The following is a 15816-nucleotide window of genomic DNA, read 5'->3' as shown; positions in this document are numbered from 1 at the left end:
TTTTTATTAAGGCACCTAAAATCCACCCTTTTCCCCTAAAAAAATCATATTCTTTAATTTTGATGTGATTTTGACCAAAGGGAATGAGGTCTTTATGCTTCACATCTAAATACACGAGTGGGTCTTACATGCCGGTTTGAAATGTGACAAAGAACCCCTGCACCTTTGAATTCACATTTAATATCGGACTCTGTATTTTTAACTGTTAGTTGATGTGTATGGGCTCAAAATGTGGTCATAAATATTTTGTACTTGTAAATCAGTTTCGTATGTGTAAAAAGATTTGTGTTTGCGTAAAAAAGATTTGTATGTGTAAAAAGAATTTGTATGTGCGTAAAAAAGATTTGTATGTGTAAAAAAGATTTGTGTGTGTAAAAAGAATTTGTATGTGCGTAAAAAAGATTTGTATGTGTAAAAAGAATTTGTGTGTGCGTAAAAAAGATTTGTGTGTGTAAAAAAAATTTGTGCATGCGTAAAAAAGATTTGTGTGTGGACTTAGAAAAAAAACCCCTGCAAGTTACAAGTACGAATTTTGACCCTATTTTTCTTCCTTTCATCTGATTGGTCAATGTCATGTCAATCACAAATGTAACAATCCAATCAGAGAACAGATGGGTTTGGCTGTCGGAGGGGCGCTTTTTTGAACTGCAGGTCCTTGAAGGGTAATACAGTTTGAAGCTGGAGGATCTCTATATAAATATCCGATAGCAGCTAGGTCCCCTAACTTTCAGTAGCTGTTGAAAGGATAAAGTTGTGGTATATCAGTGGTTAGAAATACCATTATTACTTTAGGATTAGTTTAACACAAAGTCAGGGCTGACCCGGGACCATTGCTGTGAGTCACAGTGCGCAGCATAAAAGTCCTTTCACATCGGATGCAGGATGTGCTGCTAATGCTAACTGCTAACTAAAAGCAAAGGATCCAGAATTTGTTGCGCTGGCTGCTGGGCTCTGTGGGTTTTTGCAGCAGCTCTACCTGTACTAGATGCACCTGCTCCTTGTCTTTTCTATCTCTGACTTTATGTCCTCTACAAGAGTTTCTGTTTTTTTTGCTAGTTCTTCAAATGTTCAATAAAAACATCTATGCTAATTCATAACGAAGAAAGCTTTGTGATGAAGACTGTCATTTCCAAAACACTGCCCGCCCCCACCCCGCGGTCCGCAGCGCTGTTGAAAAGGCTGTGGAAGTCCCTATATTAAACACGTAGACCTGTGACACAAAAATCACCAAACTCGGATGACCACAGACTGTTTTCCTGCGTGGTGATGAAGGAAAACGCTGGGTTGGCATGTAAAAGGGCATTTATTCCCTTCAAAGACCTGCAGTTAAAAAAAAGCGCCCCTCCGACAGCCAAACCCATCTGTTCTCTGATTGGATTGTTACATTTGTGATTGACATGACATTGACCAATCAGATGAAAGGAAGAAAAATAGGGTCAAAATTCGTACTTGTAACTTGCAGGGTTTTTTTTGGCACACACAAATCTTTTTTACGCCTGCACAAATCTTTTTTACACATACAAATCTTTTTTACGCACACACAAATTTTTTTACACATACAAATCTTTTTTACACACGCACAAATCTTTTTTACACATACAAATCTTTTTTACGCACGCACAAATCTTTTTTACACACACACAATTTTTTTTACACATACAAATCTTTTTTACACACACACAAATTTTTTTTTACACATACAAATCCTGATTTACAAGTACAAAACCGATTTACAAGTACAAAATATTTATGACCACATTTTGAGCCCATAGGATATGTTTCAGTGATCTTGTCATACAAAGATACAAATTACTGTTGCCGGTAGAACAAAAGTTTATTGTCTTGCTTGGCGTACATGTAAATGTATATATTGTGTGAATCACTAAGGCTCTTCACATTCTCTAGCACAAGTCAGTTGTTTCAAAGTGCAGAACAAAAATCTTTGGGGAGGGGTGCAGCTTTTTTATGCTCTGGCCCACTCTTAGTGCGAGTGAGTGAGTCCTGAGAGGAGCCCGAAGTGCTGTTTATTCAGTCGTAAACATAAAACTACTCAGCTTGGCTTTTTGATGTATGAATATCATGTACTGTATTTTTTATTTACTTAGTTCATTATAAAGACATAGCAAATTTCTTTCTTTTAAAGTAATATATACACAATACATTTCTAAAATTAGATTTAAGTGAATTTGCAGTTTTGTTAAAATTTTTTGTCTTTCAATTTTATTTAATCTACAGTAGCGTAACTTAATTTTTATCCACTTGCTTGTAATGCACATTGTGTATGTGTACATTATATTTTTATTTTACAGTATGTCTTGTTAATTTATTTTATCTAGCTTTAAATATGATTTAATTTTTTTCAGCTGAATCTGTTCGTACTCTTTTGGAACCTGCGCTAACCTGCTATTTATATAAAGGAAGTTTGATGGTTCGATTGAAAAAAAGAAACAATCAACCCTCACAGAGCAATATGGCTCAAGAAGTGGCGCTCTTGTGCTGCTAAGCTGAGCTTTTCACATGCTGCACTTGTGAGTTACTCACCATCCGACACTGAACTCAACGTGGGCATCAAAGAGGGCAACGACTGGGGCGGTAGCAACCCTCCACCCACTCACTCGGGACCGGATCAAACCCTCCTGCTTGTCGTGCCGCACCATCTTTATGAATCCTGGACGTTGGCTGTTAGTCTCAGACACAAAATCATGAAGTTTCTCCTTTAGCTCATCTGCAAGAAACAAACAAATGCATATCGGTGTCTGAAGATATCATTTGAAAAGGGTAAGAAAAGTGAGAGCTACTTAGAAGTAAACTTCCACCCACAAGAACACATCATGTCCTCCTCCAGTGGGCAGTATTTCACTGGTCGGAGGCCAGCAGCACTTCTGCTTCACTGCTTTGATCACTGGACCAAACAGGCAGCAGCTTGAGCCAGCACTGCAGACCTCCATGGGCTTACCAGTCATAACGGGATATTGCAATATTGAGAACTCAGCCTGCAATGCTTTTCAAAACATGAAAGGAGGAGATGAAATGTCTGTGGTTTGATGTTTGGATTCAAAGTTTACCTCCATTATTACCTGAGCTGTATACTGTGTGATGAATCACGCCATGGAGAATATGACTCATTGCTGCTTACATGACAAATAAATATGTATTTTACTTCAAGGTTTTGAGAGAGCCACATTTTTGGTAATTTTCTCAAAAATGCAATAAATTACAACAGCACATTTACAGGTTCACCTTGTGCTTCGACTAGAAAAATGCCAAGGATAGTGAAACAGACTGAGACGGAAACTAATTCTTTCAAAAAGGCCAAGCTTCTGAGTCTGCTGTAAAATATCAGCATAGACCAGTGTGATAAGGCAAAATTACATCATAGCTCTGTACTGTACTATCAACCAGATAAAGCTGGGGAAAAAATAAAAGTTTTATCAGTACTGTGTTTTATCATTCCTTACATAAATCACCCGAGGCTGTGTTCCCACTGTTTTAACCATCTTTTCAGTTTGAAGAGAGTGAGAAGCAGCTGCGAGAAGACAAAAAGTGGCTACCGTGAAATTATGCTGTGCTGGCTTTATTAGAGGCAGTGTGAGGTGCTTTAGAAAAAAATAAGTTTGATTTTCTAAATGAATAATGCTAGCAAAAAGTTCTGTTAAAGAAAGTTTCTGTTATTCAAAAGTTGTACAGTCAAGTCCTCATCAACTCTACAAAGATAATAAAGGCAGCATATTTTCTTGGAATGTAAAGATTCCCCACAGTCCGACAGTGCATTCAGTAAACCAATATGTGGTCTTTAAATGAAATATTTTTCAGCCTTATTTTCTGCTAATTTTGACAACTGTTAGTAAATAAGTCTCACACCATATGATCCAGTGAATCCACAGCATTGAATTCCTATAGAAAGAGCAGAAATGAGTGCTAAGAGCTCATCTTTTCTTTTGGAATCCTTTCAAGGGTTGCAAAAGCAGTAATTATCTTCATCTCCTCCATATGTGGAGTATGAAAATTTTATTATGTCTTTCTTTTCATTGGTATTCACAGTAAAGCAACATGATTGCCAAAGCCAAAGAATTGCATAGGTTCTTATACACACACATGCGGACACACTAGAGTCTGCTGACATCACATAATTCCTAGCATACTACATTGCCACCCAAGGTCAAGTTAATAAGGGGTCTTGTTTTATAAAAAAAAAATAAAAAATCTCCCTCTTGCTGAACTTGGGGTGGTGGTGCATGTGTTCCTCAAACTCGGGTCCTCTACAAGACACTTGGGAGTTTGACAGTTCGGCGGATTATCTTAGCTGTTCCTAGGACTGCACTTTTCTGGACAGAGACCTCTGATGTTGAGGTTTAAAGCTTCTTATGCTCCTATTACCACTGGGAGCACTTTGACCTTTACCTTCCACATCTGCTGCAGCTGTTCCTTCAGCCCCTGGTCCTTTTCTATTTATTAACAATCATTCTTTCTGATGTTGTCTACTGGTATTGCCAGATCCATCACTACATCCACCTTTGTTGGTGTCTCCTATCAGGAGTTGGAGACTTCTAGTCTATAATAAACATAGATGATCCCATACACTATCCCAGCTACTTGGTTCTGCCTCCTCTGCATCTTTTTTCCTCTTACTTTGTGATGGATAGTCTCTGGGGTAAGTTTGGACATTCTGCAGCTTGGGTCCTTCTGACTGTGGTAGACTCCTCATACACTCTGTGTCTGTGCTGTCCTTTATGCTGGCCTTTTCTAGCCACTGGTAGGATGTCTTGTCAGCCCCTTCCTCTATCTGATGGCACAGTTCCTATTCATAGATGCTCTGTGTTTTTTCAAGGATTTAGGTTATGATGCTAATAAATCTTCACCCTCTCTCTTTCTGGTGCTCGTAGAGCCTCAGAGTGCTGGACTCTGGGTTAAAACCTCAATGAATTGTGAGGAGTTTTTGCATCTTGACATCAGTGGCATCTATGTCTCCTGTGGCCAGCTTAGTATTCCAGGTGAGTATCTGATGACTCATAGGGCTTATTTATTGATGGCTCAGATCCTATTCCTACCATTCAGCTGGCTTCTGAGCACCTGTCTTACTTTCTGGATGTATTTGGCTACGGTTGACCTTCTTGCATCTTGATCATAGTTCCAGTTGGCCTGTGGGATACACAGGTACGTGAAGCTGTTCTATAAAATGTCCGCTATCCTGCCTTCACCCTTGAGTCTGAATTATATAATGTCAACAAACTCTATGAAGAGTGATAATATAGATAAGATATCCCACCTATAAATGTGAGCGCAGGAGATGCCACTTATTTCAGTTTGTGCACACTCACACTTTCCAGACACAAAATGTCATCGAGCAACAAAAGTAAAAAACAAAAAGATTTACGTATTCAATTCTGGAATATATCACTAGTTTGCTGACTTATGCTTTGGAGGCAACAGCCAACTTTTGGATGATGGGTATAGTTGTTTCTCACACTAATCATTGTTTACGAATAAAGATACATTTTAAGAAGCTCTTGTAAAGCAATCTGTTGGTTTCGAGATTGCATTTAGGAAATGCCATCTATCTTTTTCTCTCCATTCACACTGTTTATCTGCATGCAACCAAAACTGGACTACAAGCAGACCACATGTGGAAACAGGAGTGCTTCAACAGAAAAGAGTCAGAGTGTGTTTAATTTATTCCAGTGGACGGCTGCCATTTCCCGCCAGGTAATAAATAATTCAAAAGCACATTAATTCTCATAGTAATGAACATGCACTACATGCCACATGAAACTGTGGTATTTTACATGTCCTGTATGTTGAGTATTACAGTAGGAAGAGGAGTCAGTAACAGTTGGTTTCTATACCTCTTTATTAACTGCAATCAGCTAACAACTGAGATGTGAATTTGCCCCTAATGAGATTTCTCGAACTCAAAGCAGAGTAATTTTTGTACTAATTCAAGTTTAAAGGCATTTAGTAGAGAGATTAGCTATATAATTCCATTTACTTTGGCTAAAGCCAATAAAGCAGCTGCAACAGATCTATAAGTTTTAATCCATCAATAATTAAGACATACTAATGTGTGTGTGCACTGAAAATAAGAATGATGCTCTTATTCCTCATAACAAATCCTAATAAAACACACTTCATTACACCAGGAATAGCTGATAGCCAACGCTCATCAATCTTTCAGGACCAATATCCGGCTGACGCTCTGCTGGAAAGCAATGGGCTTTGGGATAGAGTTGGACTCGAACAACAAGCAAAACAGGTTATAACATCACTGTGCAGCCGTGCACTAATTCCAGTACATAATTTACAAGTATCAAAGAAAAGTCAAGGTTTTTCTCACTCAGAGGATGAATAGCAAATCTAATGGTGAGTGGCACAATAGAAGAACCTGCCATTTAGCTCACCTCAAGCCTATTCTCAGTCAGATGTAACACAGTTATAGAAAAGGATTTCCTGAATGAACAATTTTTCCTGAACAAACCTTGAAAGCTTTCCATATGGCTACAGGGCTTAAAATCCTCTTGTTCAGATTTTCTCCTAGCTGCACAGGGAATTAGCTGTGACTGTGTCATATATATCATTGCGTGCACAACCAGGCAAAGGATATTTGATGAATGGGATTTTAGTCATTGTTTCCTTCCTCATCTATCTTGCATCATAACTTACATAAATGTTTCTATGAACTGCGCCTATCTGACTATGCCTTGAATATTATATGTTTCTTTCATGCATGTTCAAACTAAACACCATTTATCAGCAAGCAGGAGTTACTGCTTGCACAGCAGATGGCAAATCGTCATGGATACAGGTCTCGCAGTTGATGAGTAGTTTGCACAGCATCACTTGGCAATTTCTCACTGCACAACTCAGTGGTAGTGAAAATCAGTGTTTAAAATATCCAACTGAGAACTGCTCTTCCTCCACAATCAAGCCAAAAAGTCCAAAGGCAGTTTGTTTAAAAAAAACAGAAGAAGAAATAAAAAAGCTAAAAAAAAAAAAACATGGTGAACATAGAGTACATTTATAGTTATATCACAAATTGGCACTGCCTGTTTATCATTCTCTAGACGTTGATGAAGACTTTTCTGGTACGGACGTTTCAGTAAGCATTGTCAAAGAACAGGAAAATATCTGGACATATTCTTGGCAGTACATATTAACAGCAATTTGAACACTAATACAATCTTTTATTTCTGATCATATCATAACTTTTGTGTAGCCTCCAGCTTTCACTGGTTGGACCTGTAGTAACTGCTTGATGGATATCTCAGTGGTTTCCAACAGCTGCTGGAACCTTTTTGCACACATGAGGGGCTGAACCATTCCACACTAAGTCAGTGGTTACTGGTCAGTAACAAATTGCCATAAAACATGCCAGAAAGTTTTTTAGCAAACTGAATCTATTTTTGTTTTTAAAGGAGCTGAGACTGTTATGGTTAGTTCACTAGTTTCTGAGAACTTTACATTTAACTTTTGTGACTAAAGGATTAATTAGCCAACAAACATATTAGACTCTATCATATATGAGAAAACTCAGGCAGTTTTTGACAACTGTTAAAATCCATAGTAATCTCTGCCTATGACTATTTTTACATGAAGGCAAGGGAGGAAATTTCTGAATGCTTAAGCATGCTTAAATTATTTTCACGTTTTTTAACCCCTTTTGAGAAAAGTTTGCATAAATAGTCTGTGTGGCAGAACATTATATTTGCTAAAATGCAATCTTAAAACTATCTTCTAATGAAATGTAAGCTATTTATTAGCTATCTCTATCTCCTTACTTAAATGAGTGAACAGGAAACCTTGGCAAAAGATTGCATGTTGCCTACAGAGGCTAATCAGCAGGCTAGCCTTTGAATTTCTAGATGGATGCTGCAGAGACAGTCTTCTTCAACAATTTTACATTACTATAAGCATGATTTTTTCTTTCTGCTGTCCGTTTTCTTTCAGGTTAGTGTCTCATCATAGAACTCTACACCCTAACATATTACATTTTAGGGTAAAGAATGGATCATAAGTCCTCTGAGCCTGTCTAATAAGCGATACCCTCTCAAAACCCTACTTTTACACGGACAAGTCTTTCGCGGCCCACAGCTTGGGACATTATCCAATTAAGGAGGAATCAGCTAGGTCAATTTGCCCTTCTCTCCCTTGATGGCTACACGTTCTCCTGCATGCTAATGTCTCGGAGGTGAGCTGTGACAGCGGCTGATGACTAATGCAAGGCCGTGGGTGCCTCAGAGGTAAGCTCTGGATGATGACCCTTTCAGCACTATCAGCAGCATCACAGGTCAACAGGCTAACGACATTTAGCACAGATAAGATTCACAGTCATGGTGATAATGATAACACCAGGCCTATCATACGCAGTGTGACGGAGTGCTCAAGCAAACAGGGCGAAATGCCATCAGCAAAATGTCAACGCGTGACTTGGGTCTCTGAAGGCGCTGAAGGCAACTGCTCTCCAGCTTTCAATTACCTGATGAAATATGAATGAATATTAGTTGTAATTTGGGACGAGACTTCTGGGTTTTACATTTTTTTATATGATACATTTGGATAAATCCAACTTTATGGCCAGTAACAGCCAGAAGGAGAGAGATAATTCTTATTCAGTCGAGTTGAGGTAAGTTATCAAGACATACCACAGTGATCTATGTTTTGCTCCAGCAGGCTACAGGCAATGCTCCATGTTGTGCATTACTGACTCTGGTAAACATATTCCTCCCAGTGCCAGTATTTCCCCTGTTGATTGGCCCGTAATGGTTGTCTCAGTTCCTGTTACAAGGTGCAGAGCCTATTTAAAAGTGAAAAGCCTATAAATGACCTTGGCACAGTATCATTACCTTTTTATAGCCTGCTTTCTGCCTTTGTGATGTAGTTAAAGTCTTCTGCTGTAAATTATCAGGTCCACTTTCACAGGTGACTTCAAGTCTATATCTTGTGCTCTGCAAAGCAGACTAAAGTCACCTGTCAGTGATCTCACACATCAGTCATGTCAGTGATAGCAGCACAGAAGAAACAGAGCTCAGTAGTTACACGCATATATTAAATGTCTTTTTGACCTGACAGTGTTTACTCAACATCCAATGCATGCAGATGTAAGAATTAGGTTTGCAAATGCAGACAAGATATGTACAAACACTTCATCACCTTGCTGGATTGTTATCTGCCTTGGGGCAAATTTCCTGGCTTTGCAGCTAATTAGTGTTATTCATCTATCAGTTAAACCCAGTGTACACAGCTCCTAATTAACATTAAAGGAGTTTGAAGGCCCTCAGAGGAGCAGCAATACAGATACTGACTGCAAGAAAACACCGATATTTAAACTATATTGGCCTTTCCAGCTTTGCATTCTTATGTGTCCTCTGTGTTTTTGTGAGCTCATCGCTAATTGGCCATTTTATTGAGGATACTTTGGGAGCTGAGCTGTAGGGTTGAATGTATGCATTTTGAAACTTTGACAAGAAGCATTATTGTAATTTTATTGAAACTCAGTGTATCAGTGGCAGTTTACGCTGTGCTCTCGCTTATGCACATTAGCAGAGAAGGCCCTTCAGACTGAAAAGTTTTTGTTGAAGGTAATTTTTAACAACTTTGGCTGGAATTGCTCAGCTCTCCCCCAAAACCAACAACGGCAGAGAAGGAGAGAGAGATGCTGAAGGATTATTCTGATAGCATCCAGGATGGGCTTCCACACGGTTTTTACACAACCTGTAACCCAACAAAACAATATCTTTATCTGATGGTGTTCTCCATTACCTTTGGAGTAATTGCATGTGACAAGACAATTATCAGATGGAAGCTTAGGGAAAGGTAGCTCAACACACTGCTTACTCACTTTTGCGCTTGTGATCAAACCACATAAAACTCTTAGAAATGCATAGTAGACAAAGTGTCACCCTAATTGCAAATCCATGCCTATTACTTCAATCTAGCTGGAAAGGCATCTATTGCCTGTTTGCGGCTGCTGAGCTACAGCAAGACAAACAGTCAATTTCTGTTACATAAAATGTGGGTACTTACTATTATTGCTGTTGTCGTCCACCAGGATTATCTCTTTGAGCAGGTGGGAAGGTGTCCTGTTGACGGCAGAGTGAATAGACCGCAGAATGACAGACAAGGCTTCGTTCACAAAAATGAACACAATGCTCACTTGAGGGAGGTTCAAGGGATAAGTAATGTTTCTGCACCTGTGGAGGACAAATAACAAATAAGAGGCAACGTTTAGACCTTCAGCTTGTCTAAATGATTAACAGACACGTTTGACACTATCCCGCTTGAGAGTGAGATATTGTCAGGTTTCTTGCCAAAGTGTCTCCTTGGCAGACTATCAGAACCTTATATCCGATTATCAACGCATAAATGTTGTCACTGGTTTATGGTTAATCTAACAAATACAGGTGCTAGTGCACTGCTGGTGCTCTGCAATGCAAATGGGAAAAGAAAAGAAAAGAAAAGCGGTAAGGTCTGTCATCAATCTCCCACTCCTCTCTTTCTCTTTCAAAACACTGTTTTCTGTCACCACATGTTGACATTTGCATTGTGAATAATGAGTCCAGCTTCTTCTCCTGAAAGGAAACTAAATGTCTGTTTCCAAGATTTGCAGAAAGAGAAAGCTGCACAAAATGCCAATAAAAGTCCGGGAAACATAGCTTTCAGTCTGAACAGAGGTATTTTTAAATGACCCAGGTGTTTATCTGTATGCTTCTATGGCTCCTGTGTTCACAGACAACTACTACCTCAATAACAACAGTAGCAAAATTAGTTAAAACCTCCCCATAATATCCTCTAGAAATGAACATTTAATTTAATTAAAAAGAAGAGAATTGGGTTAGGACTGTGTCATTTTATTTGCTTCTACACCCCTCAGAAAAATTCAACAAAACCCCATTGCTGTCCATGCTCATCATGCTCGCCTTTCTTTTTGTATCTGCAGAAAGCCATGGCTCAGGCATAATGTTTGGGAAATGTGAAACAGAGACACAAAACATGCGTGATTAATGTCTCCCCTGGAACTATCTCAGATGAGTGTGCAGAGCCAGTGTCAGTAAGAATGAATGTGCTGAATTGAGTTTGGAGAAGAAAATGTCCAAAAGTTCTTTAAGCTGTGTAAACCTTTGCACTATATCGCCATTTATTCTCCACCATGGAGCCATCTACATATGTCTGGTCCCAAACGTGATGATGTGATGTAATTTTTTCCCTGATTTTTGTTTGGAATAACTTGTGTGATCACATTTTTTGGACTGTGGAGTGGCCTTCATTAAATTGTCATCGCTAAGAAGGTGCACAATCACGTTTGGTGATGTGAATGATTCTTGTGTTGTGTCCATTTAAGTGCTTGCTCACAGGGGAATTTCTTGATTGTTGGGGTTTTCTCCAGAATAGTAGTCTTTACCTTTGACTGTTGGGATAAAAATGCATTACAGCTGCCCCAGCACCTTTAAATGGGCGATTTGTAACACCAGTTAAAACTGCATTTTTCTTGCATCTATAACATAATTCACTCATTAGCAGGTAGTGAGTGGTGTTGCATGCTTTAGGCAAAAGTAAACTCTTCATTGGGTTTCAATTACTGAGGCAGTGTTTTTCCATGTGACCTTGTAAATTCTTTGTCACTTCAAAGTGATTTTTCATTAGAGCTAAAAATCAGAACACAATGCCAGTGTAGATTTCTTTAGCCAGTACATGGATGTTTACAGTGAGATTAGAGACAAAAACCATCAGGTAATTCTTGTTTTTTTTTTTTAACACAAATTACAAATATTTGATTCTGTTATAGATTTTTAAACATTGCATAGTTTTGTGATGTTTTATAGTTTAGTGGGTGAATTACAAAAATGCAGTTTTCCAAATAGAAAATAGAAAAAAAAATATTTGAAGAACAATATTTGCCAGTTCAGGATTTTTATTTGTTTGTTTGGTCAATTGCTGTGGCCCATAAATTTAGAACAGATGTTCATGGTCCCCACAGGATGACTCCATTTACTTTTCACTGCCAAGCTGCAACCTCCAGGGCTTATAAAGGAAGCTAAAGACAAAGTGCTAATTTAAGCTCCTTCAAAGCTTCCAAATATGAATCAATCCCCAAAAACTCCAATATCAAAATCCCCAACTTCAAAGTAAAAATAACTGCCTGAAGAAAATGGGGTTTTAATTAAGGCTTCAAGATAGAAGTGTACTTATTCTGACTGCTTTGACTGATGGGTGAATTTGACCTCTGTGTTTGTGGTGTTGTATCTACTCTGTGGTACAACCTGTCCAATACATCTGCGCTCCAGTTTTAATGAGTGAAATTCTAGTATTTTATTAATCTCTTCATTAAGCTGCACTACAATTACCGGATAACCGGTCAATATGCAGGTTGCGAGCACTTTGATTGTGTTTCTTTAATTAGGAAGTATTTTTTTGTAGTTTTTAAATAAATTTTAAGATGACATTGCCCGTACTTCTTGTTTTCATTCAGTTTTAATAACAAAGCTAAAATAGAATTCCTAAAATGTGTCCCGAAAAAGGGATTCCTGTATGTGTGAACTGTTTTGAATGTGCCGGAAGTTTTACATATGAGCAGTAATCTCTCACAAATAGCTCTAAGCTATTACATTTCAAGGGCCAATATATTAAAATAAATGCATGTACAAATTTATAGACATAATGCACACATGTAAACATATGTTTTGTTTGGTTAATTAACCAAATCATCAACATCACTGCCAATCAGCCTCTATTCTGCTTTCTTGGTGCTCTTTTGTCATTCTACTGTTCAGACTCCTGCCCGTCTCTGTCTCTTACCCTCACCTTCGATGCCACCAAGTCTAGTCCTGTCTGAAATTCTATCACTGCTAGGATTCTGTTCTGCTATGATGACTCATTGGAGTCTATTTTTTTTGCAAATAGCTTAATTAAACCCTGTATCAGTAGCTAAAAAAGAGAACACAACAATAACTCAAAAAAACATTAATTTAAAACCAAGATATGCAGAAGAGCATCTCTGAATGCACATGTCTAACCTTGAAGCAGATGTTCTACAGCAGCAGAGACCATAAAGAGAGCCACTCTTGTCAGCTAAAAACAGGAAAGTGAGGCTACAATATACCCAAGCTCACTACAACTGGACAACAGAAGATAAAAAAAAAAGGCTGACTGGTATGACATTTGCACAATAGAGTCAGAATTTGGCATAAAAACATGACGGCATAGATCCATTCTGCCTTCAGGCTGATTTTGGTGGTGTAATAATGTGGAAGATATTTTCTTGGCACACTTAGGGCCCCTTAGCATCAACTGAGAATGATTTAAACTCCACAGCCTGAGTATTGTTGCTGACCACATCTATCTCTTTATGACCACAGTGTGACCACAGTACAGTTTTCTGATGGCTGCTCACAGCAGGAAAGCCAACCGTGTTCAAAGTGAAAGTGAGTTCACTGTAATGTGTGGAATGTGGTGGAATGACATAAAGAATTAAGCCAGTTCTTATGGCAAAAGATGGTCCAACCCAGTATTAGCAAGGTGTACCTACTAAAGTGACCGGTAAATAGAAATCATAACTGTGTATGTATCACATGTATCATAATTGTTACATGTGAAAAGTTGCAAAGAATTAGTGAGAAAAACTCATTGCGTTACATTTTAGGATAAATGTACCTGTCTCAAGAACCTGTCACCTGGATTTTGTGTTTCCCTTTGTATAAATAAAGAAGCCCCCAGGATCTACATTGTGTGCCCCATTAGTTTGCACCCATACTCATTAATGTGATAAGTTGCCTTCATCGTTGATACATGTAAAATGTGTATCATACATACATGCATACATATTTTTTTTAATATGTTATTGCATGCTACATCTAATTCAATGCATCTCATTGCAGTTGGAGAGACATATATACTCGCATAGAATTAAACGACCACATTTCAAACATTAAATATGAGCACATGCCTCACTCTCCAACTGCAATTCTGGTTGTTTAAAAAAAAAGATGGTAGGATAGAATTAAACTAAAAGCAACACTTTACATCTAAAGTCAGCATATAATCTAGTAATCTAGCACATAGGCAGTGTTTGAACATTTTTGTACCAGTCTTACCCATCAGGCCTGAGGTCTGCTATTGGCCTGTCTAAAGAGAGACGATCACTGAGGTAGGCATTATATCCATAGTACTGGAACTGCTTCAGAGCCACTCGCCGGTTGTCTGGACTGAGCTCTTGACCCCAGTGAGCAAACAGTGACGAGTCAGAGAATGATGTATCCGGCTGACCATCGTCCTTCCATGGAGTCTCTATGAGGGATAGAAAGACAAATAACATAAATATTTGTCTACTCCACTCCAACTTGTCAACCTACCTGTGAGGTTTGCATAACTGGATATTTAAGGAATAGTGAAAAACGATAAGCTAATATAATCCCTATGATTAATGTTGTTTTCCTTGTGTTGTAATGTATGTGTGCAGGTGGGGGTGAACTGTTATTTAAAAAGACTGGCTGAGTGTCCTTCAACAGAAATGCTAGAGTTCATGCTGATGATGAGAAGCTCTCTCATGTCCTTGAACACGAGAAAAAGATTCAGTTTGTCCCAGCAGTTGCTGAGCTGCGCTGTAGCTGACTTTGCTGTTTGACCTACACAGACAGGACAAAGTGAAACCAATTTGCCTACAGCAACAGACACAACCTTTCTTTCATAGTTTTTTTCTCCATTTCCTTTTAAATCCTGTCCTGTCTGGCAGTTTTATCAATCAGAATTATATGCACTGCTGTGCCAAACACATTTTGCTTTTCCAAGACCAGCTCTATAAATTCTCTATAGGCTCCTCTTGTTCATGGTTTATCTGTTTATTTCTTTATTTCTATTTCTGTTATTTCAGTTATTACATTATATGTGGTATACAGTATGACAATGTTTAAGGCAGGACAGGCAAAAAAAAAGAGGAGGGGTTGGGGAAGACATAATGAAAGGATGAAGTACAACTAGAAATGCACAATGTATTGCCAGCTGCTGCACCTGTAAAAAAAAAACAAAAAATATACAACACCTGGAACGCAAACATTCAAAAATGCACAGGTACATAAAGCAACAATGTATGTGTAGGCTCTAAGTCATCCAGGTCACAGTAATCTAAGGAGCTTGCAAAGAAAAGTGACTGGACTTCTGTAAGTTTCTTGAAGACGTTTCACCTCTCAGTTCTAAGACCAAATGGTGGAAAGTCACAGGTATTTAAGCCTTAGTGAGAGTTGTCCCTTAAGAGGTTCACTGTCCCACTATTTATCATGTGCATCATCACATGATCCAAGGGTTAAAAAGGGTGTGGGTCATTATCAGCAGAAGGTTTCGGGCGAAACTACTGTGAGACCTTGCCTCACCCTATCATGTGACTTATTGAGATCAAATTACGCAAGATGTGAGTGGGTGTTAGGTGTGTGGGTGGGACCTCCGAAGATCCGCAAAGATGGAGTCCCACTCAGACAGTATAAACAGTTAGCAGTATAAATTCAGCTGCCTACAGCATTTCCAAGAACCTCGCCAATATTCTAGCTCCCCTTCTGGGGAACGCACCCCATCACATCAAAAACTCCACTGACTTCACCAACAAGGTCCAGAAACTTCCCACATAGCAAAATTGTATGGCCTGGATCTGGCCCATACATGGGCCAGCACAAGGCCAGCTGCAGACACACTGATGGTCCTGTGCTGGCCCATGTGTGAACTACCTCTGGCAAACCTGATCTGGGCCACCAAAGGGCCGTCATTCTTTGCGGTATGTGGGCCATGTGTAAGTTGTAAGTTGGCCCCAGATGTCAGCCGAATGCGTACCTTAATCAAGCC

At 38.8% G+C, this 15816-nt stretch overlaps 1 protein-coding gene across 1 annotated transcript in view; it reads right to left on the bottom strand.

Annotated features, from left to right (window-relative positions):
* Positions 1-15816, bottom strand: part of galnt18b (UDP-N-acetyl-alpha-D-galactosamine:polypeptide N-acetylgalactosaminyltransferase 18b) — a 94259-nt gene that overhangs the window by 43924 nt on the left and 34519 nt on the right. The window contains exons 2-4 of the mRNA XM_084934364.1: positions 14082-14274; positions 10018-10184; positions 2542-2725 (exon numbers count right to left, since the gene is read on the bottom strand). Coding sequence (XP_084790490.1) covers positions 2542-2725; positions 10018-10184; positions 14082-14274 — 544 coding nt within the window. The remainder of the gene's footprint in view (positions 1-2541; positions 2726-10017; positions 10185-14081; positions 14275-15816) is intronic.

The sequence above is a fragment of the Perissodus microlepis genome, chromosome 1 (genome assembly GCF_051167445.1).
Source record: "Perissodus microlepis isolate ML-2025 ecotype Zambia chromosome 1, ASM5116744v1, whole genome shotgun sequence".
NCBI lineage: Eukaryota > Metazoa > Chordata > Actinopteri > Cichliformes > Cichlidae > Perissodus > Perissodus microlepis.
The sequence above is the reverse complement of the archived record's forward strand: the minus strand, read 5'-3'. Positions and strand labels throughout refer to the sequence as shown.